We start from the raw sequence: 27,115 nt of genomic DNA, 5'->3' as shown, positions 1-27,115 counted from the left end.
TTGCCTGGTGTGAAAATGGGAAACCACGGAAAACCATCTTCAGGGCTGCCGACAGTGGGGTTCAAACCCACTATCTCCCGAATACTAGGGTTGGGCACTATGTCCTTGTTTCGGCACAAGGTGCCGGTGCACAGTTATGTTCCGTGTTCCAGAACACCGAGTGTCAATTGTTCCGAAACATTCTCAAGCGAGCCGGAGACACTCGCTGTCCCATCAGAAGCGCCACTATGCACTGCTCTTCGCCTACTAGCTGAACTGTGCTGCGGGCGCACGGGACGCGGGACTGTAACATCGCAGTGTAGAGAGAACTTCAAGACGCAACATTACATGCTCCGCGCCAGTGGGAACTGGGAGTGTGCCTGTACGGAACGTGCTGTGTGGTGTGTGCCTGTGTGTAGTTATGGCCGTGGTCCAGCATAAAGCTGCAGGGAACGTGAACGAACAGTCGGAACACTGAAATTCGCGCCCAATAATCACGTTAAAGGCTGCTATTAGGTTAAGATTTTTCCGGTCAATATAAAATACACATAACACGGTTACAATGGCAGTGCAGGTGTTTAAAAGTAACCAATTCAAGAATATTTTCACCAGTTGAATGTATTGGCCTGTATTGTGAGTAATTAGTGAGTAATTAATATCTCGAAAATTTCCCTCAACACTTTCTCGGGGATTGAAGTTAAACATTAATTTGGACTTTAAGGAAACTTTTAAGCCCAAGAAAAATATGGGTCGTCGCTTTGGAATTAAAAATATAACTGGATGAATACATTGTTGTACTTTCCTGCTGTTAGGCCGGGCGCACATTGAGAAGCAGTTGGCCGCAGAGCAGGGAAGAGCAGAGCAGAACAGCACGAAGCTTACGAAATTGCGAAGTGGACGTGAGCGCACATTGCCACGCAGGGTCTCGTCGGTTTTCAGAAATAACATGTTTTCTTTAGACTCTGTGATACTGGGGCATCCAGTATAAAGAGGCTCTTTTTTCTTTTTCTTCAAGCATTCGCGATTTTTCTCATTTTGTTAGTCATCTTCACAATTTCCCTTGTGCTGATGGCAACGCGGTTATTCAGCTTAAGACAATCGCAATAAAAACAAACACCTTCGCCAGTTTACAAGACTGAACAATATTTCTATGTTACCGATGTTCGGCGTTCATATGGACTAAGCAAAGAATTTAATTCATGATTATTTTTTATATTTTTTACGTCGCACCGACACAGATAGGTCTTATGGCAACGATGGAATAGAAAAGGGCTAGGAATGGGAAGGAAGCGACCGAAGCCTTAATTAAGGTACAGCCCCCCCAGCATTAGCCTGGTGTGAAAATGGGAAACCACGTAAAACTATCTTCACGGTTGCCGACAGTGGGGTTTGAACCCCCTATCTCCCGAATGCAAGCTCATAGCAAGGCGATCCTAACCGCACGACCAACTTGCATGGTAAATTCATTAATATGATCACAGTGGGGGAGAGGGAAAAATATGTATTTACAAATGTACTGCTAGATTTTCATCTAGTTGTCACAAGACACAAGATACTAAAATCAATCAACATTGACAATCTGTTGTGAACGCGTTTGCACTTATATTTGACAAGACATGATAAATGATTTTCCGTATTTATCTCTTCACATAAATGTGATGATGGATGACGGCGACGGAGTCGGCGATGATGCTCTCCATAATCAGCATTAGATCTTTGTCTTAAATTCTATATGTTGCGAGAACTTGGGTCATGGATTGTTTCATAGATATATGAGGATTACATTCTTTTGTTTGCTGTTTGTTTAACGTCGCACTAACAAATCGAAGGTTTTCGGCGACGGAAGAAGGATGGAAGATTGGGAAGGTAGCGGGCGTGGCCTTAATTAAGGTACAGCCCCAGCATTTGCCTAGTGTGAAAATAGGAAACCACGGAAAACCATCTTCAGGGCTGCCGACAGTGGGGTTCGAACCCACTATCTCCCGAATGCAAACTCACAGATGCGCGACCCTAACCGCACGGCCACTTGCTCGGTGGATTACATTTTAGGCCTTTCTCTAAACTACCTTGTTACGCAGCGTGAATAAAATGATTTATAGCCTAGACTGTAGTGCCTTATTCCCCGAATTTACATACCGATTTTAATTAAATTCTGTTCAGCCATTTACTCACGAACATACATACATACATACGTACGTACATATATACGTACATACTGCATTGCAGTCCACATGATTCACATAGTACCTACATAACATGGTGAGACTGAATGGCTGTGGTAATTTTCTCCTCCATTTCTTAACTGCGAGACACGTGCGCAGGAAACTGTGTTTCGAAAACATCGCGTGGTAGGCGGAAGTACGTGCAGATCCGGCCTGCCCTGTCTGTCAACTTGCGATGGTGCAATGATTTGTGTGGATTACAAAAATCTGCTCTGCGCTGCACTGCTTTAGCTGCTTCGCCTGCGCCCCAAAGTGCGCCCCGCCTTATGCTCTCTGCACTTCGAATTCCTTCCCTCTCAACTTCCATTTACTTTCTTCAATATCTCGAAAATTTCCCTCAACACTTTCTCGTGAATTGATGTTAAAAATTAATTTGGACTTTAAGGAAACTTTTAAGTCCAAGAAAAATACGGGTCATCGCTTTAGAATTAAAGATATAACTGGATGAAAAAATGTTGACACTCCAACACAGGGCGGCACACAGCCGGTATCGACAGGCAGACACAGCCAAGGCCAACTAATCTATCTAGTGCGGCCTTGGCACAGCACGTTCGGTTTAGGCACATCCAGCTGAAGCGGAGCATGTCCTGTTGCCTCTCGAAGTTCTCTCTAGGACGCAGTTACAGTCCTGTGTCCCGTGTCTCGGCACTCTGTACCGAAACACTCCGCCTCAAGTTCCTAATGTTGCGGAACAAGTGAATGTTCCGGTCTGCCCAACCCTACCGAATACTGGATACTGGCCGCACTTACGCGACTGCAGCTATCGAGCTCGGTGACTATATGTAAGTAGGGTAGCATCCTGCTTCATGAATTTATCGAGCTATGAACATTTTGAGCAAGCCTCGGACCGATGAGAGTAACGAAATTACGTCACATTTGACAGGCAAGGGAATCCTTGGAAACAACTTGGCGAACGAAATGGAATTCGATGGGGAGCTATCAATATTAATGGGGCTTATGGAAGAAAGAAAGTAGAACCGGCTGAGTCAGCAAAATGGATGCCTATGGATGTGCTAGGAGGAAGTGATATTCGGGTAAGGGGAGATAACGAGGAAGCAATAGGAGATTATAAAGTGTACTTGACGGGTGTTAAAAAGGGAAGGGCGAGAGTCTGGGGTAGGGCTGTTTATCAGGAATACCATTGCACGCAAAATAGTTTCTGTTAGGCACGTAAACGAGCGAAAGATGAGGGTAGATTTGGCAGTTGGAGAAATTAGGAAGAGAATTGTCTCAGTGTATTCACCATATGAGGGTGCAGATGAGGATGAAAGTGGCAAGTTTTGTGAAGCATTGAGGGATGTAGCAGTAAGGTCAACAGCAAGGATCGGATAGTGCTAATGGGCGATTTCAATGCGAGAGTCGAAAATAGATCTGAAAGATTCGAAAGGGTGATTGGTAAATGTGGGGAAGATATGGAAGCTAATGGGAATGGGAAGCTTCTGCTGGACTTTTGTGCTAATATGGTTTTAGCAGTTACGAATACATTCTTCAAGCATAAGGCTATTCACCGCTACACATGGAAGGGTAGGGGCACCAGATCAATAATAGACTATATCTTAACATACTTCGAAATTCAGGAAATCTGTTAGGAATGTACGGGTTTTTCGGAGATTTTAGATGAAACAGGTCACTATCTGATCTGTGGTGAATTAAGTATCTCTAGGCCTAGGATAGAGAAAGTGAAATGTGTCTGCTAACGAATAAGGGTAGAAAATCTCCAGGGCGAGGAAATTAGACAGAAGTGCATGGATATAATTAGTGAGAAGTTCCGAACAGTGGACAGTAAGCCGGTTCAGGATATAGAAAGTGAATGGGTGGCATACAGGGATGCTGTAGTAGAAACAGCAAGGGAATATCTAGGATCAACTGTGCGTAAAGACGGGAAAAAGTTGATGATGATGAGGATGATGATGATGATGTTTGTTGTTTAAAGGGGCCTAACATCGAGGTCATCGGCCCCTAATGGTACGAAATGAAAGAACAAAAATGTCAAATTCATCCACTGACCAAATAATAATAATAATAATAATAATAATAATAATAATAATAATAATAATGACATGAAGAATGAATGGACGGACATGAACCCCACAAAAAAAGAGGAAACAAACAAACAAAATACAGTGGATCAGACTCAAACAAAGATCATACATAATTGATTACTGACCAAGGGACCACTCATAAAGCACAATGATGCTTGATGTCTAAAGGGGTGCAAAATCCATGTCTAAGGCCCCACAGAATGGTACATGTCGCGAGTAAGGTAGAAGCATGGTACTTGTCATGTTGCGGTACTAATCAAAAGTAGCGAAACTCACGGTGTTCCACACAAGACGGTACTACTCATAAGTATTGTACTTCGTACAGGTAACGCAGACCTATGGTGTTTCTCACACAATGGCGCCACTCATAGCCAACACAAACCAATGAGTTTCCTCACCTAGGTGTACTAGGCACGGATGCCGGTCCCACGGGCCCCGTGGTGTTCCTCACATAGTGGATACTAATCAAAGGCAACGCAGACCCACGGTGTCGCTCATATAGTGGTATAACTACAGGCTACGCCCAGACCCGCGGTGTTGCTCACATGGGTACGACGCACGGGTACTGGAAACCCCCAGGCCACGCTCGTGACTACTACTAAACACAAACCCATTTCGTACCGAACATAGTGGTACAACTCGCAAGTACAGACAAACCGTGGTGTTCCCCGCGTGATGGCACGAATCAAAAGCAGTTTCATGGTTCCAATTTAATCATCCCTTGGTCGCCCCTTTTAGTCGCCTCGCACGACAGGCAGGGGATACCGTGGGTGTATTCTTCATCTGCGTCCCCCACCCACAGGGGGTAGTGTGTTTGGTCCGCGAGAGGTATTTTATTTCTCTCAAGTCCGCCGGCAAGCCGGTTAGGACCCCCCTATCCGCCACCTGGGACGCGCCACGTGGGAGTATCACCTCTCCCCCTGCTACGCCAGCGTAGTAGGTTCGTGGACGGGAAAAAGTGAACATCTTGGTGGAATGATGGGGTGAGAGCAGCTTGTAAACGTAAAAGAAGGCTTATCTGAAATGGCTCCAAACAAGGGCTGATGCAGACAAAGAATTGTACATAGATGAAAGAAACAGAGCGAAACAAATAGTTGTTGATCCAAAAAAAGGAATTGCGGGAAGATTTCGGTAATAACCTGGAAAGGCTAGGTCAAGCAACAGAGAAACCTTTCTGGACAGTAATTAAGAATCTTAGGAAAGGAGGGAAAAAAGAAATTAACAGTTTTTCGGGTAATCCAGGTGAACTCATAATAGATCCCAGGAAAGGTGGAAGGAATGTTTTGAAAATATTATCAACGTAAAATGAAATCTTCATGGTTGTGTCGCGAACGACGGAGTTCATGGGAAGGATGAAAATGATGTTGGTGAAATTACGCTTGATTAAGTGGAAAGGATGGTAAAAACTCCATTTTTATAAAGCAGCAGGATTATATGAAATTAGACCTGCAATAGTGAAGTATAGTGGGAAGGTAGGGATTAAATAGCTTCATAGAATAATATTAGCGTGGAGTGTTGGTAAGGTACCTTCAGGTTGGACAAAGGCACCAATTGCACCTATCTATAAGCAAGGGAACAGGAAGGATTGCAACATCTATCGAGGTATCTCATTGATTGGTATACCAGGCAAAGTATTCGCTGGCATCTTGGAAGGGAGGTTGCAATCAGTGGTTGAGAGGAAGTTGAATGAAAACCAGTGTGGTTTCAGACCACAGAGGTGCTGTCAGGATCAGTTTTTCAGTATGCGCCAGGTAATTGCAAAATGATACGAGAGGAAAAGGTAGTTATGTTTATGCTTCCTAGATCTAGAGAAATCATATGTCAGGGTACTGAGGTAAAATATGTTAACCACACTGGGGGACTATGGAATCAAGGGTAGATTATTAAAATCAATTAAAGGCATTTATGCTGAGAATTCAGCTTCAGTGAGAATTGATGGTAGAAAGAGTTCTTGGTTCAGGGTACTTACAGGGGTTAGACAATGCTGTAATCTTTCACCTTTGTTGTTACTAATTTACATGGATCATCTGCTGAAAGGTATAAAGTGGCAGGGATAGATTCAGTTAGGCCTTTCGAAGACTAAATTGATGTCAGTAGGTAAGAAACTCAACAGAACTGAATGTCAGATTGGTGATACAAAGCTGGAACAGGTAGATCATTTCAAGTATTTAGGATGTGTTTTCTCCCAGGATGGTAATATAGTAGCAAAAGCAAAAAAAGTCATCTCCGTACAGGCCGTGAAGGCCCTTGGAGGGGTGGAAGGTAAAGGCTTCCACTATCCGTAACCTCGGCACTTGATGGGGTAGAGTGGTTAGCTCTACGCCCGGCCGCCTTTGCCCCAAGGAATTAACCTGGTACTCATTTTTCGTGTAGGCTGAGTGAACCTCAGGGCCATGTGAATCTCCGGAAGTGGAAATCTCATTTCTTAAATTTTACGACTTCCTGACGGGGATTCGAACTCACGTCCTTCCGGGCGAACCGAGCACGCCTTTACCGCCTCGGCCAGGCAGACCCTGGTAATATAGTAAGTGAGATTGAATCAAGGTGAAGTAAAGCTAACGCAGTGAGCTCGCAGTTGCGATCATCAGTATTCCGTAAGAAGGAAGTCAGCTCCCGGACGAAACTATCTTTACACCGGTCTGTTTTCTGACCAACTTTGCTTTACGGGAGCGAAAGCTGGCTGGACTCAGGAATCTTACTCATAAGTTAGAAGTAACAGACATGAAATTAGCGAGAATGATTGCTAGAACAAACAGGTGGGAACAATGGCAGGAGGGTACTCGAAATGAGGAGGTAAAGGCTAAGTTAGGAATGAACTCGATGGATGAAGCTGTACGCATAAACCGGCTTCGATGGTGGGATCATGTGAGGCGAATGACTCTGTTATGGAGGGTAAGAGAAGTAGAGGGTGACCAAGACGACGATGGTTAGACTAAGTTTCTAACGATTTAAAGATAAGAGGTATAGAACTACCGTAAATGAGGCCACATCACTAGTTGGATGTAGAGGATTGTGACGACATTTAGAAAATCCACAGAGGCTTGCAGACTGAACGCTGAAAGGTATAACGTTCTATAATGATGATGTATGCTATTATTATTATTATTATTATTAGTAGTAGTAGTATAATTTCGTGTGGCTATTTCTAGCTGGGTGCAACCGTTGTAAGGCAGACCCTGCGATGAGGGTGGGCGGCATCTGCCATGTGTAGGTAACTGCATATTATTTTGGTGGAGGATAGTGTTATGTGTGGTGTGTGAGTTGCAGGGATGTTGGGGACAGCACAAAAACCCAGTCCGCGAGCCGAGGGAATGAAACATTTAAGGTTAAAATCTTCGAAACGGACGGGAATTGAACCCTGGACCCTATGGACCAAAGGCCAGCACGCTAACCATTTACCCGTAGAACCGGACATTATCATTATTATTACTACTATTATTATAATTTGTAGTAGTAGTAGTAGTAGTAGTAGTAGTAGTAGTAGTAGTAGTAGTAGTAGTAGTAGACATGAAATGGGCTATTGGTTTATGCCGTGGCAAGGAAAACAATGTGAAACTCTTTTCGTTCCGCAGAGAAATTTTCTCCGCGTCTTCAAATGGAAATCTAGACTGTTTACAAGGAAGACTTCTACAATAATGAGGGTCAGAATTTAAGAATGCTTTACCGTTGGATCTGTAGTGGTTCGCTCATTCGTCACCAGGTGGCTCCTTATATGCTGGCACAGCGCTCCAGGCGGGAGCTGATGACAACATTAAGCTCCGTGTATGCGTGAGAAATAACAGAGGGGACATCAGACGAATCGAGGGCGGAAGTGGTAGAATAAAAAAAAGAAACTAATAAATTAAAATAAAATGCAACGTAACACACCAGGATAGAATAGAGCAGAGCTGAAGAATTGAAAGAAAGTGTGTGCAGAAAACCAGAGGAGAGGTTCTCTGCGAAACGTAAAGAGTTTTACGTTGTTTTCTTGACACGGCATAATCCAAAAAGCCTAAATCATATCTACAGTACAAGTACGGGCTGTGAAAGCATCATCATCATCGTTAGCATTATTATTGTCATTATTATTTTATTTGCGAATTGACCACTGAGGATCACACTACAATTTCATTTCTTCTTTGTCTGAAGTTTCTTCTTCCTCCAGTACTCCTTCATATGGGCGCTATGTTGTTCCTTCTGTTCATACGTCCAGGCTCTTCCCGTCTTTGTCCGACTCGTTGGCTGAATGGTCAGCGTACTGGCCTTCGGTTCAGAGGGTCCCAGGTTCGATTCCCGGCAGAGTCGGGGATTTTAACCTTCATTGGTTAATTCCAATGGCCCGGGGGCTGGGTGTTTGTGCTGTCCCCAACATCCCTGCAACTCACACAGCACACATAACACTATCCTCCACCACAATAACACGCAGTTACCTGCACATGGCAGATGCCGCCCACCCTCATCGGTGGGTCTGCCTTACAAGGGCTGCACTCGGCTAGAAATAGCCATACGAAATTATTATAATTATATTCCCGTCTTTGTTGTTCATTAGACTTGAAACCATTCCAAATTTTGAGGTAGGTAAGGGTTATTCTGCCCGAAGGCAGGTCCGAACCTCCTCAGAGGTGTTCCTGAGCCGGAGTTTACGTGCGGTAGGGTGGCCAGTTTCTTTCCGCTCCTCCCTTCCCTTACCCCCCACCAACAGCGCGTGGCAACCCATCCAACTCCTGACGACGCCCAATGTTGCTTAACTTCGGAGATCTCACGGGATCCGGTGTTTCAACACGGCTACGGCCGTTGGCAATTTTTTTTTTAGTCATGGTCCGAAATATTTTCTTGTCTATCATCTGCACTTCCTAGATGTTGGGCTTCTCTAGATCTTCCACATGTAGCCGAATATTTTTGGTTAGTCTGGTTTTGTCCATTCTGTACAAATGTCCGAGAAATGATAAAATCCTCTTTTTCATGGTCTCTGAAAATGTCTCCACATTTTTGTAGACTTCATTGTTGTTCCGAAGTTTCCAGCCTGTTTCAGTCTGGATTGAGCCCAAGATTTTCCGTATTCTTCTTCTTTCTAGGATCTCCCAGCTTCTCCAACTTGTACTTCATCGAGAGGCATTCGCTGGCATACAGACATCCTGTTTTTACTACAGTGTTGTAAAACCTTATTTTTGCATTCCACAAGATGCATTTCTTGTTGTAGATCTTTCTGTCAGTCTATAAGCTTTCGCCATTTTGAGATATGATCGTCTACAGTAGCTTTCTCTAGTCCGTTCTCTTGCATGATTCATCTAGATATTTGAACGTTTTAGCTCTCTGAATCCGTCCCATCTCTGTTTCAAGGAGTTGTAGTCTATGTTTGTCGTTCATCATGAACTTCGTCTTCTCTTTCGAGATCCTAAGTGCCATCTTGCTAGCGGTCTTCTCTATTAGCTTGATCTGTATGACCGCTTCCTCTAGATATTGTGAAAGTATCGCAAAATCGTCAGCGAAATCCAAGCAGTTGACTTCGATTCCTCCCGATTTTCTTTCTAAGCAGACCGAGGTTACCCCTTGATTTTCAAGTTCGGAATTCCAAATTCTCACTATCTTCTGCAGGAGACAGTTGAATAATAGTGGTGATAATCCATCACACTGCCACATACCTGACTTAATTTCAAACAACTGAGACAGTTCTCCCATGAATTTCACGTTAGAAGTTGTGTCTGTTAAGGTTTCTCTGATAATGCTTGCCGTTTGGTTTTGACCCCAAATTCTCTGATGATCGTATCTAGGGTCTCTCTGCCCAGCGAGTCAAAGGCCTTTTTGAGGTCAATGAAACAAACCACTATATTTTTGCCTTTCAGCAATCTGTGGCGAATTATTGTCAAATTAAGGATTTGCTCAGCACAGGAGTGGCCTTCCCGGAACCCACCCTGGTATTCTCCAAAGCTGTTTATCTAGGATTCCTTCATTTCTGTTCAGAAGTATCTTGGAGAGGATTTTGTAAGCGACTGGGAGTATATCTTGTTTGTTCCCTTTCTTACGAAGTGGGTGGATCAGCGCTGTTTTCAATTCGTCTGGTAGCTTTCCTGTCTCCCATATTTGCTGGAAAATATGCTACAGGCCGTCCAGGATTTCCGATTCAGCCTATTTCAACATTTCTGCTGGTACTGAGTCTTCTCCACTGGCTTTGTTTTTCTTCAGACGTTTTACGGCTTCTTTTATTTGTTCCTTTCTTGGAGGCATATCTTCTTCTGTGTTCATAGAAAGAGCCAGGAGTTGTAGTTTGTTTGTTGGAGGTGGGCAGTGGAGGAGTTTCTCAAAGTATCTGACTAATATATTGCAATTTTCTTGATTTTTCAATCCAGTTTTGCCTTGTTCGTTTTTTTAAGCTTATAATTTGAAGTTGGTATCCTTTGAGCTCTTCCATAGCCCTTTCAGACCGAGTACGCACAATTGTGCAGGTTCGTATTTTAGTTATCCCTGACCGTATTTGATGTTTTTTCGGCGCTACACCGGACTGCAGTGATTGTGCAGGACACGTGGCGTGTATTTCAATTGATTTTAGTATGCGCTTGACCGCCAGGGCGAAGGAAGAAGAGTTTAAAAAGCACAGTTGATCGGCGAGATGGCAGGAAGCAGTAGTGCCGAAAGTAAGTATTTATTTACTGCGTTTATATTAATCTAGAAGCTTTACTGAATATCGGAATATATTCAATGAAGTGTGTACTTTGGTTAGTGGACGTAAATTTTGAAGCTACACCATCGTACGTGATACAACGAGGTTTTGAATTTTGATACGCACAATTGTGTGGGTCCTGTTTTTCGGATGTTAGTTTTTATTTTGTAAAATAAACTATTAATATGTGTATTGAGGAGCATTTTAGTCCGTTCTTGATGTACAAACAAAAATTCACACCTCCAGTTTTCTTTCAGGTCTGAAAGGTTTAAAGGTTTTTGGACGACATCTCTGGTGTTATTCTTAGTGAAGTTGTCCTGGAGGATTTATAACTTTGTATTCTCAAATGATCCTTTGGTCCGGCGGAATATCGCTGATGTTTCTTTCCTTTGTTTTCTGAACTGTTCCAGTGTTCCGTATTTCTTGAACATTTCCATTTTCTCCACGTGACAGATCTCTTTTCGACAGCTCTCTCACATTATTCATTCCACCAGATGGTACGTTTCCTGTTTGCTAGGCTGAGTGTTTTATTAGCGGCTTCGCTGATCTCTTGACATATATATTGCCAGGTCTTTGCTCTAGGAGAGCGGATTTCTTGTCTGATTTTATTTACGGTACCTTCTTTGATGTTTATTCGGTTGTTGTTGTATTGTTGGTGATCAGAGTCGAGTTTACCATTTCTAATCACCTCTAATCACTTTCTAATCACCTCCCTAGTGTTTGTTCTGATTATTGCTACATGGTCTAATTGGAATTCGCCTAGGTTAGGATTTGGAGATACCCATGTCTTTGCTTTCCTTGGGAGTTTCCGAAAGTGACTTGACATTAGATTCAATTGGAAGGTTTTGCAAAGTTAAAGGAAACTTTCTCCATTATTGTCCGTCCTTCTGTGTATTGAGTAGTCTCTGTATTTCCTTTCTTTCCCTATTTGTGCGTTGAAATCTCCCAGAAGGATTTTTACATGGTTCGCAGGTATCCGGGTGATTTCTGTTTCTGAGAGGTCCCATAAGTCATCAACTTTCTGTGGATTCTTCTTATTGTCTTCGTTGATAGGAGCGTGGCAGTTTATGAGTGTATAATTCTTGTCTTTATACTTAATTGTCAATTGGGATAATCTTTCAGATTTTGATGAGAAGTCTGTGACACTATCTACTACGGTTTTGTTTATGTAGAATGCAGTACCAAGGAGAGTGGTGTTAGCTATTATATTTATTGCAGGCTTTCCTTTGAATACTCTGTAACGTTGTGTATTCATGATGCGGTCATCTAAGAATCTACTTTCTTGTACAGCCAAAATCTGGATTTGTTAGTTGTCCAGGAGCTTTTCGAATTCTTTCTGTTTTCTAACTTGGAGGTGTGAGTTGGCGTTTATTGTCGCAATGAAGTATTTCTTCTTGAATTTCAATTTGGAAAGTCGTTTCAAGACGCTCCGACTCATCTTGCACGCAGATGGCGGGAATCCCCAGAATCCTAGGTCCCGATGCATTGCGTACTACAATGGTGGATTTCTCTTTCAAGTTACCACTTGTGGTAGTGTTCTCATTTAGAGAAATTTCCTTTCTGCATATGAAATTGTGTTAGGTAAGGGTAGGAAATAAATTCCAAAATAAGATCGGATTGTTAGTCCGAAATTATTGTTTCTCGTAGTTTACTCCACTACGTTCTTCCGCTCTCTCTGCCGTCGGGAACTGAAATTCCTCATCCGCCTTTCAGACTGTTGACTGTGTTTCACCCTCCTCCTTTCTCAACTGGGCTTGAAACCGGCCATGGCGGAGTTATTATTATTATTATTATTATTATTATTATTATTATTATTATTATTATTATTATTATTATTGTTGTTGTTGTTGTTGTTGTTGTCTTCTACTTTCATACCGAGCAAAGTGACTGCGTTGTTCCAGTCGTGCAGCTGTAGGCTTGCATTCGGTTGTTAATATAATCGAATACTACCATTGGCACGCCCTGAAGATGTCTTCCCGTGGTTTCACATTTTCACACCAGCTAAACCAGGGTTATGCTTTAATTAAAGGCACGTGTGTTACTTCCCTTTGGCATCCTTGCGTCACGAAAAGCCTTCGATGCGTTAGTGCGACATTCAGTCACTAAAAATATGATTGCCCTTCTAGTTCATCTTCAGTGTCTTACTCAGAGTTACGTGAGGTTACTGGTGCAGATTCCTCCCCACCAATCTTTACGGTCTATTGTCAGCTCCTCTCTGAAGCCTCTTTTGTATACTGTATATACTAACTTATACGGTCCCCTTAGTCGTCGTCTGCTCATTATTCCTGACGGCTTCACCTCCATCTTCCTCCCAATATATTATTTCATGTTGAATGTGCCCGTATCTCCCGAGCCCAGTTCTTTTACTTTTTCTGAAATTTTCCCTCTTAATCCTTTCTCTAACCACCTCATTTGTCACTTCATCCATTCTTGTGCATCAGCTGGTAAACCTTAACATTGTCATCACTGCCAAATTCGGTATTTTTTCCCATTTCCTTGATATCTGCCATGTCACTGCTCCAAAAGTCATCGCTGGTCTACCTTCGAGTACACTTAACCTTTCGACAGGGGCGTGGGCAACTGCTGGGTACTGGGGGTTAGACCCCCTCCCCCACATGGAATTTTTACATAAGAAAATAGACGGAAACAATAAACAAGTGAAAGTCAATTAAATGGTGGCTCCTTTGAACATTCACAGATACAAAATTGTAAAACCAATAGATATCTTGAGTCCATTTTCTAAGAAGCCTCTGAAGTTGTATTTTAGATTTTAATCTGTACATACCATTTTCTGTAAAACTGTTGACCTTCATCATATGGTTCTTGCTCTGTATTTTAATGTAAGATTTTGTAGTGTACTGCAATCTGAATATCAACACCATTCACTTGTATCATTGCCCTTGTACTGACACTCGCGCTGCACTCACCACACACGCACAGGTATCTTCATCGTGTTCGATCATAATTTTGCAACTATAACCCCCTCCCCATCGGTCGATCGTGGCTACGCTACTGTCTTTCAGTTTACTCGGTAGCTCAGATCACTACTGGGTGCTTGGAAGAATGCAATTGATAGGTCTATTTGACATCTTATTGTACGGTCTTCCTTCCTGGCATCCACTACGCTAGAGAACATTTTGAACTAGAGGGAGTTCAATGCCGAGTTGAACGACTAATTCTTCAACACAGTCATTTAAACACAGAGAGGTCACTGCACCCCATAACCGCTCTCTATTAGCAAAGAAAAACCCTCGCAGGTAACACTCTTATAAAATCTTTCAATCACTTACAGATCAAATACCGGTCCGTTCAAAATCATCGAGGTGTGTCTCTTTTCCATCCACTTGCAAAAACAGCAGCTCATCAAACTAGCTTCTTTATTCGTTCTGCTCAGCTGTCTATTAACTCACGCCATGGAAGAAAGAACTTCCTACTGTACAATTTTGTGAAGAGTTAAAAAAGAATGTACATTTAACGAAACGTTTTACACATAACTTAATTTTCTGTATACGTGGGAGGCTGGTTGAATGTGTGATTCCGAGTGTTGAAGAGTGTACGTGAGTATGAATGAATCACCCTAGCTGCAGTATATGTGGCGATCCGTGTACGTGAAGTAGAGTAGAGTTACTTGATAATATACAACAGATACACTGAATAACGTATTATGAGAATAATACTCGTACGTACTGTAAATATGATGGTTGTAAAAAGGGACATTGCCGAGCTCGATAGCTGCAGTCGCTTAAATGCGGCCAGTATCCAGTATTCGGGAGATAGTAGGTTCGAATCCCGCTGTCGGCAGCCCTGAAGATAGTTTTCCGTGGTTTCCCATTTTCACACCAGGCAAATGCTAGGGCTACGGCCGCTTCCTTCCCAGTCCTAGCCCTTTCCTGTCCCATCGTCGCCATAAGACATATCTGTGTCGGTGCGACGTAAAGCCAATAGCAAAAAATATAAAAGGACATTCTTTAGCCAAGTTTAAGCCAGGATGGATGCACCTTATTGTACGTGGAGCCAAGTCTTTTCTCCTCTCACAATCCTTAAATTCTCTGAACAATGAATGGATAATAATAATAATAATAATAATAATAATAATAATAATAATAATAATAATAATAATAATAATAATAATAATTGTTACCGTGTTTTAGCGGTAGGTAGAGGCGTAAGAAGGTGCGGGCGTGAATGGGTTTCAAACTACGGAATCAAAGTTAATGTAAGAGTAATTTAAAATTTAACTAGGTTATATTTTCTTTTCAAAAACAAAGCAATAACAGACATGGCAGGTACAATGTAGCAAAACAAGGGGAGATACAATATTTACAGGTTTTGGGCTTCATGCCCTGACTTCTGCGATCAGCTCAGTTTTACCACAAACACAAGTTTTAACAGAGGGGCAGAAAACCCCATTCATCCCTAGGAGCCCCTGGCTCCGAATTACACAGAAAAGCCTCCACGAGGCATATGACACTCCATTTTCAAAAGAGCGATCCGCTCTTAAAATTTAAGCCTCTCAAAGGCCACACCAAACTCTACCTTCAAGCTGTCCTCTAAGGACGTATTCACAGGGGTAAAATACCCAACCTACAGAGGTCTATTACATGAAAAGAAGGTAGATTATATGACCTCTAAAATAACAATTTGAGAGGAGGCGATCTTGCACTCCTAATACACTTTGTTTTTTTTTTAAAACCTAATCTGGCTCTGGGCCGCTAACGCAAGGGCTAATCCCATACTACAGAGGTGACTTAGAGAAGAACACTTTACATTACATAAACGAAGAATAGTTTGAGAAAATAAGTTCACCTCAAAACAACTGTGAGTGGGAGCTCGAGAGGGTTAGCACTCTCTATCCCAATATGTAGCTTTACAAGAAAAAGATGAAAAGAGTAATTACATTTTAGGAAAAGGTTACATGATGGAAATGCTTCGAACCTGCCGCGAGTGTTAAACTGCCGACCTAGCAAGAAAAGAAGTTATTAATAGGCCATTACCTGGTGTTGAACGGCTGAAGAAGAAAGAGGCGCTTCCCGCCTCCTGCTATGTACTTAATACACTGAAAGATGGAACAGAAGTGGCCCGGAGACCCCAAAATCAGCAGTTTATATCCTCTCGCGGAAGATTCTAGGCGTTAGGGGAAATAAAACACCCTCCCTCAAAGTTTTTATTGGCTAGGGAAAAGAAACCCCTACATAGAGGAAGAAGAAACACATTATTGGTGGAAAATTAATTAAAGAAATTCGGGATTGGCTAGATCCAAAATAAGGGGAAAAGGAGGGGTATACAGCCAACGTAAACCATGACAGAAAGAAATTTAACAAAGAACAAACTCTTGAAATAAAAATTTCTCCAACAAAATAGTTCTTTGATTTCGCACTAGGTTGCACTATTGTAATTCTTCAGTAGTGTCCTCTAGAAGAGAAAGTTCACACTTCTTACTTCAAGCGAAACAAAAACACATCAAAAGTGACACAGTTCAAAAACTCAAAATTTTCCACGTGGTGACATCTTCTGAGAAAGTAGAGAATTAATAGAATAGATAAAGTTCAACCTTCCTCCAGAAGAGGAGTTTCGACTGGCGCAACTTTTAAATAAACGGTGTAGAGGTGTACCGCCCGGTACAGACCTCCCCCCCCAAAAGTTCCTCCAGGGGTGACACATGAAATCAGTTTGAAACAAAGTCCAAGTAATGATGTTGATACGAAGATAGATAGCAGAAGCATTTACAAGATTTCTTAATTCAGTTTCAAAATGTTGTTGTTGCCGGTGAATGAAAGTCTTTATGTTTGTAGAATTTGAATTTCTGAAGATAAACTTTTAATACTTAAAGGTGAAGAAAAATTTTGCAATGTCCACCAAATATTGTAGTTGAATTCCCAAGTGTAGTTATTGCTTATGGTGACTGTCCATGTAGTTGATGTAGATTGAGTCGAATGGCCGGACCGGCCGTTGCAGCTTGCGTCCAACGGAGGCCGCTCGGACCCCTCAAGTACCCTGAGATACCGCTCGCCCGCACTATGAGGGGAGCAGAGGTGTTGAAGTACGCCGCGCCCGCGGTGAACAGATACAGGCTGCGGGCATGTAGCAGGTCGTGCGCCGCACATCAGCCTTGGCCGGGAGGTGAGCTCCGGCTCGCCGTGCACATGTCGTCCTCGCTGGAGAGGAGGGGGCCCATCCCCCTCCCCAGTCGCTGCACGGCGCTGCGCGGCTGCGGGGGCGCTGAAACATTAAAGCTAGGCGGCAGAATTGTGTTGGACAATCATTTTCTTTGAGGGTACAGGCTTGTGGAGAGGTTGAGGGGCCAGCGGCGTGTAGATATCCATGGCATTTACTATTATGAAGCCACAGTGTAAGGTGGAGCAGGAGACGGGAGCGTGGTAATGGCCGTGGCAAGAACAGGATGGCAGTTTAACGGGTCGGGGCAGGTTTTACACAAGGCTTACATCTAAAACCAAAATATTACAGAAGGGGCAGAATGCCTTAAAAGTGAAACTCAAAAAAATATAACCTTCATATCCTTTCAAAATAATATGAAGCAAGTTAACACAGAAATTACACCGGTTTCACCTGGGACAGGTGAACTCTAAATATCCTCTCGGTGGCTGGATTACTTAGCAATAAGGTAACTGGCGTAAGAAAATCGAGAATGATACAAGGCCCATGAAATCTGGGGGCAAGCTTGCCCGCGGGAACAAAATTTTTGACCATAACCTGGTCACCTACCTTCAAGGTGGTGGGTCTCCGTCCACGATCATACCTTTCCCTAACCTTTTCATGAGATACTTTAAGATTAGCTTTAGCCTTCTTCCAAAGATCTTTAATGTTGTCCGGATCTATTGTCTCGGGCAGAATGTCATTCAGAGACCAGAGGTTAGAGAGCGGCGTGTTGGGAACGAACTTAAACATCAAAGAAGCTGGAGTAAATTTGTGAGATTCATGAACCGCCGAATTCAAAGCAAAAGCTAACCAATGCAGGGACGTGTCCCACCTAGAATGATCTTCATGATGATAGGCAATAAGTGCGGACCTGAGATTACGGTTAACCCGTTCAGCCAGAGATGGTTGAGGGTAATAAGCAGATGTAGTTACATGAGAGATGGACAAGTCAAAACAGAATTTACGAAACAGATTTGATGTAAAAGCTTTAGCATTATCAGATACAATGTATTGGCACGGACCAAAAGAAGCAAAAATAGAATTAAGGCAAGTAATGGTGGACTGGGCGGTAGCCAGCTTAGTCGGAAATAACCAGGAAAATCTTGTAAAACCATCTACACACACAAAGATGAACTTGTTGGCATTACCCTTTGACTGGGGGAAGGGTCCCACATAATCGATATACAGGCGTTCCATGGGGCGCGATGCTTGATGAGAAGACAAAAGGCCTACTTTAGTGGACATGGTGGGTTTACTGATCAAACAAGATTTACAAGCTTTTACAAGTTCCCGAATTTCACCGTCCATACCTTTCCAGATGAACATTTCACGAATCTTTTCACGAGTTTTAAAGATACCCAGGTGCCCCCCCAATGGGGTCTCATGATAGTATTTGAAGATCATAGGTACAAGAACCGCTGGAACAACAACTTTCATCAACTTATCATGCCTCGAAGGGCAACATAGAACACCATTCCTCAGAACATAAGGGACAGCATGTTCCCCAGAAGAAAGGGTTTCCATTATCGGAGCCAGCGTCGGATCTTCACGTTGGTATTTCTCAATATCCCTAAAAAGCATGGGAGCATCTGTTAAGATGGCATTAACACCAGATAGTATGGACTCGGAAGGTGATGAACTATCGACCGGTTCGTGGGTCTCTACGTCGTTATGAAACATACGGCTGAGTCCATCGGCAACAACATTTTCAGTACCTCTGATATGCCGTACATCGAATTGGAAGGCAGAAATACGGATGGCCCAACGGGCTATACGACCTGTACGACGCGGCCTACCTAAGACCCAGCTTAAGGCTTGATTATCTGTCTCCAGATCGAATTTGACGTGTTCCAGATAGAGACGGAACTTTTCTAAGGCGAATAAGACTGCCAAACCTTCAAGCTCATATATGGAGTACTTTGCTTCTTGAGCTGACAATGTCCTAGACGCATAGGCGATGGGTCGCCTCCCTAGTTCAGTCTCTTGAAGAAGAACTGCAGCTACTGCTGACGACGATGCGTCGGTTTGGACGATGAATTTCTTCGAGAAATCAGGCATAGCAAGTACAGGGGCATTACAGAGAGCTAATTTCAGATCTTCAAAAGCGGCTTGTTGAGAAGGTCCCCACTCGAATTTGATGCCTTTCCTACGAAGAAGGTTTAAGGGCGCCGCTCTATTAGCAAAATTAGGAATGAACTTCCTGAAGAAATTCACCATGCCAATGAACCTGGCGATACCTTTAATGTCCTTGGGAGGATTAAAATCACGGATGGCCTGTGTTCTAGAATGATCGACTGCTACACCATCAGGTGACACAATATGCCCTAGGAATGACATAGAGGGCTTAGCAAAGGCAACCTTGGACAACTTAACAGTTAACCCAGCCTTACGAAGGCGATTGAGAACTTCTCGCAAATGATCTAGATGTTCTTCAAAGGTTTCGGAAAATACGACGACATCATCCAAGTAGTGATATAAGTACTCAAATTTGATGTCGGAAAAGACCCTATCTAGTAGCCTAGTGAGCACAGCTGCCCCCGTGGGGAGCCCGAAAGGCACGCGGTTGTATTCATATGAATTCCAGTCCGTGGCAAACGCTGTAAGATGTTTAGACTCTTCGGCAAGGGGAATTTGATTATAGGCCTGATTCAAGTCCAAGATGGTGAAGAACTTGGCCTTACGAAACCATGAAAAGCAAGAATGAAGGTCAGGAAGGGGCACAGATTGCAACACCACCTTCCGATTGAGAGCCCTGTAATCAATGACAGGCCTGAAGCCTCCTTGGGGTTTCGGGACTAGAAAAATAGGCGATGAATACGCTGACTTAGAGGGCCTAATAATACCATCCTTCAACATCTGATCGATGATTTCTTTCAGAGCCTTCATTTTAGGTGGAGATAGCCTATACGGTGGAAAACGGACAGGAATAGAATCCGTGACCTCAATTTTGTATTCAATAAGGTCAGTAACACCAAGAGTATCAGAGAACACCTCGGGAAACGACTGACACAGTTTCCGAATACTATCAGCCTGCTCCTCAGGTAGATGTCTAAGGTCTAACAACATCTCATCCTGGGTAGGCGAAATAGATGAACATGATACAGAATTACACTTTAACAAGGGAATTCTACAATTGGACGCAAATTTGAATGTGCACGACCTACTCTGGAGATCGAGCACAAGACCAGTGTGAGAAATGAAGTCCGCTCCCAATATGATGGGGCAAGACAAACGCTTGGCCACAAACAATTTGATCTTCCATGTAAATTTAAAAACCCGAATTTTGACATGTAAGGAACCTAGAATTTCTAATGGAGATGAATTAGCCGAAACATATTTAACAGGAGATGAGTCATAGTCAGGGAGTTTACAAACAGATTTCAATTTAGAATACCAATCAGCCGAAATAATGGAACAAACACTGCCTGAATCTAAGAGAGCCGTTATAGGCTCGTTATTTAACTCAATCTTAAGAAAAGGAACAGGTGCGGGGGTATCCGCCGCAATCCTAAGACACTCTCTGGGGCATTCAAAAAAAGAATTTGAAGATTGCTCATTCCCTGAATTCTCGACCTTTTTGCCCGGGGCTGAGCCTTGGAAAGCAGAATTAGTCGACTCAGCCGAAGCCGCTAGTCACTTTTTATTATTGGAATAGCTGGAATTTGCACCAGAAGTTGAGCAGGAGGGGGTGCTATTTGAGTTTGGGCAATTCTTGGCGATATGTGAGAAGGCCCCACACTTAAAACAGCCTTGTGATGACCCTGCTCCATTCCTTGTCCCACTTGACTTGATCAGAGGACACTTATTCCGCAGATGTTCAGGCGACCCGCAAGCATAACATTTACGGGGATTGACTGGTCGGCGAGGTGGAGGCCGAGTGTTACTAAAGGAAGGCGGGGGTTCTTTCGCGACACGCAAAGAATCGGCGTATCTAACTCCTTCCGCTGAGACGGCCAATGCTTCAAGTTCAGAGAAGGTTTGCGGACACGCCGCGAAACACAAATATGACCTATAGGATGGCGAAATACCTTCTACAATAGCCTGCACAATCTGATCTTCAGGAAAGTGCAGAGCAAACACCCTAGTGTAGAATTTGATATCTTGAATGAAATCAGCCAAGTTTTCATCCAAGCGCTGTACACGGTAATAGTACTTCTGAATCAGGGAGGACCTGGCCCTAGCCGGGATGAAGTTCGCTAGCAAATGGGCATGGAAATCCTCAATAGATGATTGCTCGGCAATGGCTCTTACGATTTTATCAGAGAGAATACCAATAGCATACGGATAGATAATTTGCAAAATTTGACATGGCGAAAGAGAAAAAACAAGAGCATGATCCTGAAATTCCACTAGAAATCTTAAAAATGAAATTACATCACTGGTGGTGTTGACGGAAAACTTAGAGATACCTCTAAGCAACATTGCCAATGGATGAGGCAAGCTACTGAACCCAGGTGACATAGTCGTTAAAGGTTTCAATGGCAAAGAAGTTAATTCAGAGCGGATGTTACCCAATGACGCACGGCGTTCAGATTCGTTGTTCGATGGGGCAGAGATAGTTTGAGCCGCAACGGTTATCCTATTGACTTCTCCCTGAGGAGGCTCTTCATCACTACCTACGTTCACTGTGGCGGGTTGATCAGTTTTGGGAGGAACTTCGCCGGTTAGCAATTGAGTGACCTTATTAGACAATTCAGAAATAGTTTCAAGGAGCGTATTAGCGTCCTTCCTCTGAACGTCATTCACCTTTAGAGACAACAGATCATTAACTCTATTTGCAAAGTGATACAGCCTGCCTTGCACACGCTTAATTTGATTAGGAGACGGATCGTTTTCATCAAAAAAGCTGACTACAGATGCTAGCCCAGTAATATTCTCGACGATCGTGGAAAGAGAGTCATCAATTTCTTTCTCTCCCAAATTGGGGATGGAAATGGGCAAATCAAGGGACTCTCTAAGCTTGTTGGTGTCGATTGCAACCGTGCCTCCAGATTGCACATTTCTGATAGTTAACTCGTATATCAACTCCTCTTTGCGCAAATAGTTAAGGAGGAGAACATCGCGAGGGCCGGGCATGATGACAGAACAATTTTGAAAAACTCAAAAATTCCAGCAACTGAGACAATTGTTAGAGTTCGAATCAAAGCAATGTTTAGCCGTCAAAAGGGGCTAAATTGAGACCCATTCAACCACGCTCTGCTACCACTTGTTACCGTGTTTTAGCGGTAGGTAGAGGCGTAAGAAGGTGCGGGCGTGAATGGGTTTCAAACTACGGAATCAAAGTTAATGTAAGAGTAATTTAAAATTTAACTAGGTTATATTTTCTTTTCAAAAACAAAGCAATAACAGACATGGCAGGTACAATGTAGCAAAACAAGGGGAGATACAATATTTACAGGTTTTGGGCTTCATGCCCTGACTTCTGCGATCAGCTCAGTTTTACCACAAACACAAGTTTTAACAGAGGGGCAGAAAACCCCATTCATCCCTAGGAGCCCCTGGCTCCGAATTACACAGAAAAGCCTCCACGAGGCATATGACACTCCATTTTCAAAAGAGCGATCCGCTCTTAAAATTTAAGCCTCTCAAAGGCCACACCAAACTCTACCTTCAAGCTGTCCTCTAAGGACGTATTCACAGGGGTAAAATACCCAACCTACAGAGGTCTATTACATGAAAAGAAGGTAGATTATATGACCTCTAAAATAACAATTTGAGAGGAGGCGATCTTGCACTCCTAATACACTTTGTTTTTTTTTTAAAACCTAATCTGGCTCTGGGCCGCTAACGCAAGGGCTAATCCCATACTACAGAGGTGACTTAGAGAAGAACACTTTACATTACATAAACGAAGAATAGTTTGAGAAAATAAGTTCACCTCAAAACAACTGTGAGTGGGAGCTCGAGAGGGTTAGCACTCTCTATCCCAATATGTAGCTTTACAAGAAAAAGATGAAAAGAGTAATTACATTTTAGGAAAAGGTTACATGATGGAAATGCTTCGAACCTGCCGCGAGTGTTAAACTGCCGACCTAGCAAGAAAAGAAGTTATTAATAGGCCATTACCTGGTGTTGAACGGCTGAAGAAGAAAGAGGCGCTTCCCGCCTCCTGCTATGTACTTAATACACTGAAAGATGGAACAGAAGTGGCCCGGAGACCCCAAAATCAGCAGTTTATATCCTCTCGCGGAAGATTCTAGGCGTTAGGGGAAATAAAACACCCTCCCTCAAAGTTTTTATTGGCTAGGGAAAAGAAACCCCTACATAGAGGAAGAAGAAACACATTATTGGTGGAAAATTAATTAAAGAAATTCGGGATTGGCTAGATCCAAAATAAGGGGAAAAGGAGGGGTATACAGCCAACGTAAACCATGACAGAAAGAAATTTAACAAAGAACAAACTCTTGAAATAAAAATTTCTCCAACAAAATAGTTCTTTGATTTCGCACTAGGTTGCACTATTGTAATTCTTCAGTAGTGTCCTCTAGAAGAGAAAGTTCACACTTCTTACTTCAAGCGAAACAAAAACACATCAAAAGTGACACAGTTCAAAAACTCAAAATTTTCCACGTGGTGACATCTTCTGAGAAAGTAGAGAATTAATAGAATAGATAAAGTTCAACCTTCCTCCAGAAGAGGAGTTTCGACTGGCGCAACTTTTAAATAAACGGTGTAGAGGTGTACCGCCCGGTACAATAATAATGTGTGTGTGTTGAGTGCTCAGCCCGCAGGCTGATTTTGACCACAACATCGCTGCCATCGGCCATCATAGGTGGCCCAGGTGCCACTGAGGAGGCGTAGTAGAGAAATCAGGAGTGATGTAGTTTCCCGTTTTTTTCCTCACTTTGCCACATATCAGTTTGCCAAGCCTACTGAAATTCCCGCACCAACTGACCCTATAAGCAACAGTTTCACACCATTCATTAGAGGGCCTGGCTGCATACGGAAGGGCATTACTAGCATCACTCGTACCTCGGTCACTTTCATGTTGTCAAAGTCAAGGATGAGACTGAGAGAGGTAAATGCAAGTAACAGACACCAAGTAGCAAACACCAGAAGACATGGTGCAGAGTAAGCACTAGGTCTTGTCAGCAAAAGGGGTACGTCCTTCCTCACGCTTTCGCTTAACACGACCATGAGACCATGAGAATTGCTAGTAATAGTGGACTCAAGACGGAGGCCTGGTGTACACATACTCTCACTAAAAAACCTTTCGTGTCATTGGCTAAACATCTGATCTTAGTTGTACTAACCTCGTGCATATATTGTAGTAATTGTACATACATTTTTTCTCTTTCAACACTAAAACTTACTTTTTGATTATCTTACATATATTAAATTCTACTTCATTTAGGATCAACTGAATTGTGTTACAGCGATACACCCTGGAATTTGGTTCTAACCTCGGTGTCGATGAAGCCAACGATTCTTCCATAGAACAGGGATACATTGATTAATATCTAATTGCAAATTTTATTCTTGAACAGGCTGGGGCTCAACACGGTATGGCGCCGCGACCTCTAATGTACTGATGGGAACTGACCTGATCGTAATCTCTCCTGCAGAATGTACTAGTGCTTATGGAGATACCGTCACCACCAAACAGATCTGCACCTTCAACCAGGGAAAAGATGCATGCCAGGTAAGAAACCTTCACTATTTATTTTGAATCGTATTGTGATATTTGTTGAGCCGCCATAAGACCTATCTGTGTCGGTGTGACTTGTCTCGGGTAGTTATGTAATTAACAGCATCGTTGTGTCAGCTCGGACCCGCTGGAGGCCAACATATCATTTATTCACTTGGGGATAGGAGACCAAAAATGATGTACCTGCATAAGGAGCGTTGATGTCCGAGTTTGTTTATTCCGCAGTGGAATAGTTCGGCGAGAGTAAAATTTGTCTACCAAGTAGTGTTTCTGTTTAAAAAGGCCTATTGTTATATTTCACCCATGATCCTAGCGGCTGTTATGATTGACGATTCATTAGTGCGATATATATGATATTTATTCTTCCCAATTCAGTGAGGATTAAATGCAGAATTGAGTCATCGAGTGTCATGCCATTTATTTCAGGAAACAACGTTGGAATTGTGTTTGAATTTAAGTCCACAGGTGTTATTTATTTCGAGTGGCATGTCCTTTATTACAGGAAAAAACGTCGACAATGATTGCATTTTAATCTGTTTCCTTCCATGTTGGTGTGAAAGTTGCATGCTTTATTGTGTTTGAAAAATTTGACATCACGCGTGCAATAATTTCTTTTGTTGTTTCATTGACAAACATTTTGTTGTATGTGGTTCCAATTCAAAAGTGACTTATATGTGTTTGCTTACTCCAGCGAGACTTGTGTATTATTGTTCTCCCTATTCCACTTTGGCGATTGTGTGTAGTTAGGAATTTCTCGAAGCGATTACGTAGGTTTAAGGCTAGCATTCCTCTGCAATGTAATGCGCAGACATGGAACATGAATATTCATTCATTTGATTAAATAATGTAAACAGGGGCACAGCCAGAATAGAGTTGCATCATAATACAATGTTCAGTGCGTGATTCGGCACACAAAAAGCTTGCATCAAGCTGAACTCTATCAACAGATAATACATTCTTCATAGTTCTGTAAATATATTGTTCTGATCAAGTTTAATTACTTGTCCTAAATTAATAAACATTTTCATCAATTTTACGTCGTGGTCTACCTACCATTGCTTAATATATTATTTTTCTTGTCGTATCCATGAAGTTAAGCAAATATATGTTCCCGTCACTTATAGCGAAGGTGTAATTTAAGTTAGGAGTATTTTCTTTGCCACGGAATGACCACGCCTTGGGATCCGCCGGCCATTACCGGCGTGGTACTTCCAAGGGTACAGTATGTATGTATGTATGTATGCATGTATGTATGTATGTATGTATGTATGTATGTATGTATGTATGTATGTATGTATGTATGTATGTATGTATGTATGTATGTATGTATGTATGTATGTATGTATGTATGTATGTATGTATTGCCCCCTAACGACCCCGGAAAACACGAGGAATTCAGAGGTTCGTTTACTGCGACTTAGAAAATATTTGAAGTGGGATTTGGAAGGTGTCTGTCAAATAACACACAGGGCAATAGTGAATTACATTTATTATACAAAGCATCAAAAATAAAAATAGCAATCGGAAATGAGATTTCTTCATGTTGGATTAATTATCTGTGGCCCTTTGAATTTAAAACCAACTCTCACAAAAATACAATTTAATAGTGAAACATGATTTCGTCGACTATAACTGCACCTTCCTTGGAAGCGATTAGACACGTGGTTAGGATACACTGAAATAAAAATATAATTTCCTGAAATTACTTCCTAAATTTAGGGTATCAGATCAGTTAATGTTATCCTCCTAACTGGACTTTGAATTTATTCACAATAATTCAAAAATAAATCCTCCTCTAACCATATTAATGTTGTCATCAACTGAACTTTATAAACATCGTAAATACTGCTAAATTTACTAACATTCTTCAAAAATCAATACGGTATTTACAAGCCATAACTTCAGTTATTTATTCTCTCATTTCTCACGTTTTACAGTTATTCATTAATTAAATTTATTAATTCTCACTAAATCGTGTATAGTGTTCTTCCTCAACCTGAAGTATGAATAAAATGACTTTAATCTGAGTTCAACCAATAATGAATCGGCATTAACTTCATTAAGTCAAACTAATTATCAAGTCTTTCTGGTTCAATTAATTTTCCTCTAACAGGATTTATTATTACATCCCATCAATCTCTCTCTTGTCAGTTATGAATGTTTGACTTGAACACCTGATTAATTTTAATCATTCAGTTAAATTCTCAATTGTTATTATTATTTGACTTGAACACCTGATTAATTTTAATAACTCAATTAAATTCCCATTTATCGTTTCATTACAATTAGCGTAATAACTTCGTGCATTTCATATCCATTATAATATATTCTGTCGGATTTGTTGGTTTTGTAGGTTTGCCTTTCCTCAGAGAATATACAAAGATCTTGGAACTAATTCCTATTTAACTTTAAATAATGCTTACTTGAGATT

The 27,115-nt window shown here is 42.1% G+C and overlaps 1 protein-coding gene across 5 annotated transcripts in view; it reads left to right on the top strand.

Moving 5' to 3' along the window:
• The window catches only part of LOC136875654 (venom serine protease), a 172,531-nt gene that overhangs the window by 126,273 nt on the left and 19,143 nt on the right, over window positions 1-27,115 (top strand). For all 5 annotated transcript variants that reach the window (XM_067149198.2, XM_067149201.2, XM_067149200.2 and 2 more), the window contains one exon: window positions 24,524-24,678. In XM_067149198.2, coding sequence (XP_067005299.2) covers window positions 24,524-24,678 — 155 coding nt within the window. The remainder of the gene's footprint in view (window positions 1-24,523; window positions 24,679-27,115) is intronic.

This window comes from Anabrus simplex, chromosome 6, assembly GCF_040414725.1.
Source record: "Anabrus simplex isolate iqAnaSimp1 chromosome 6, ASM4041472v1, whole genome shotgun sequence".
Classification (NCBI taxonomy): Eukaryota; Metazoa; Arthropoda; class Insecta; order Orthoptera; family Tettigoniidae; genus Anabrus; species Anabrus simplex.
The sequence above is the reverse complement of the archived record's forward strand: the minus strand, read 5'-3'. Positions and strand labels throughout refer to the sequence as shown.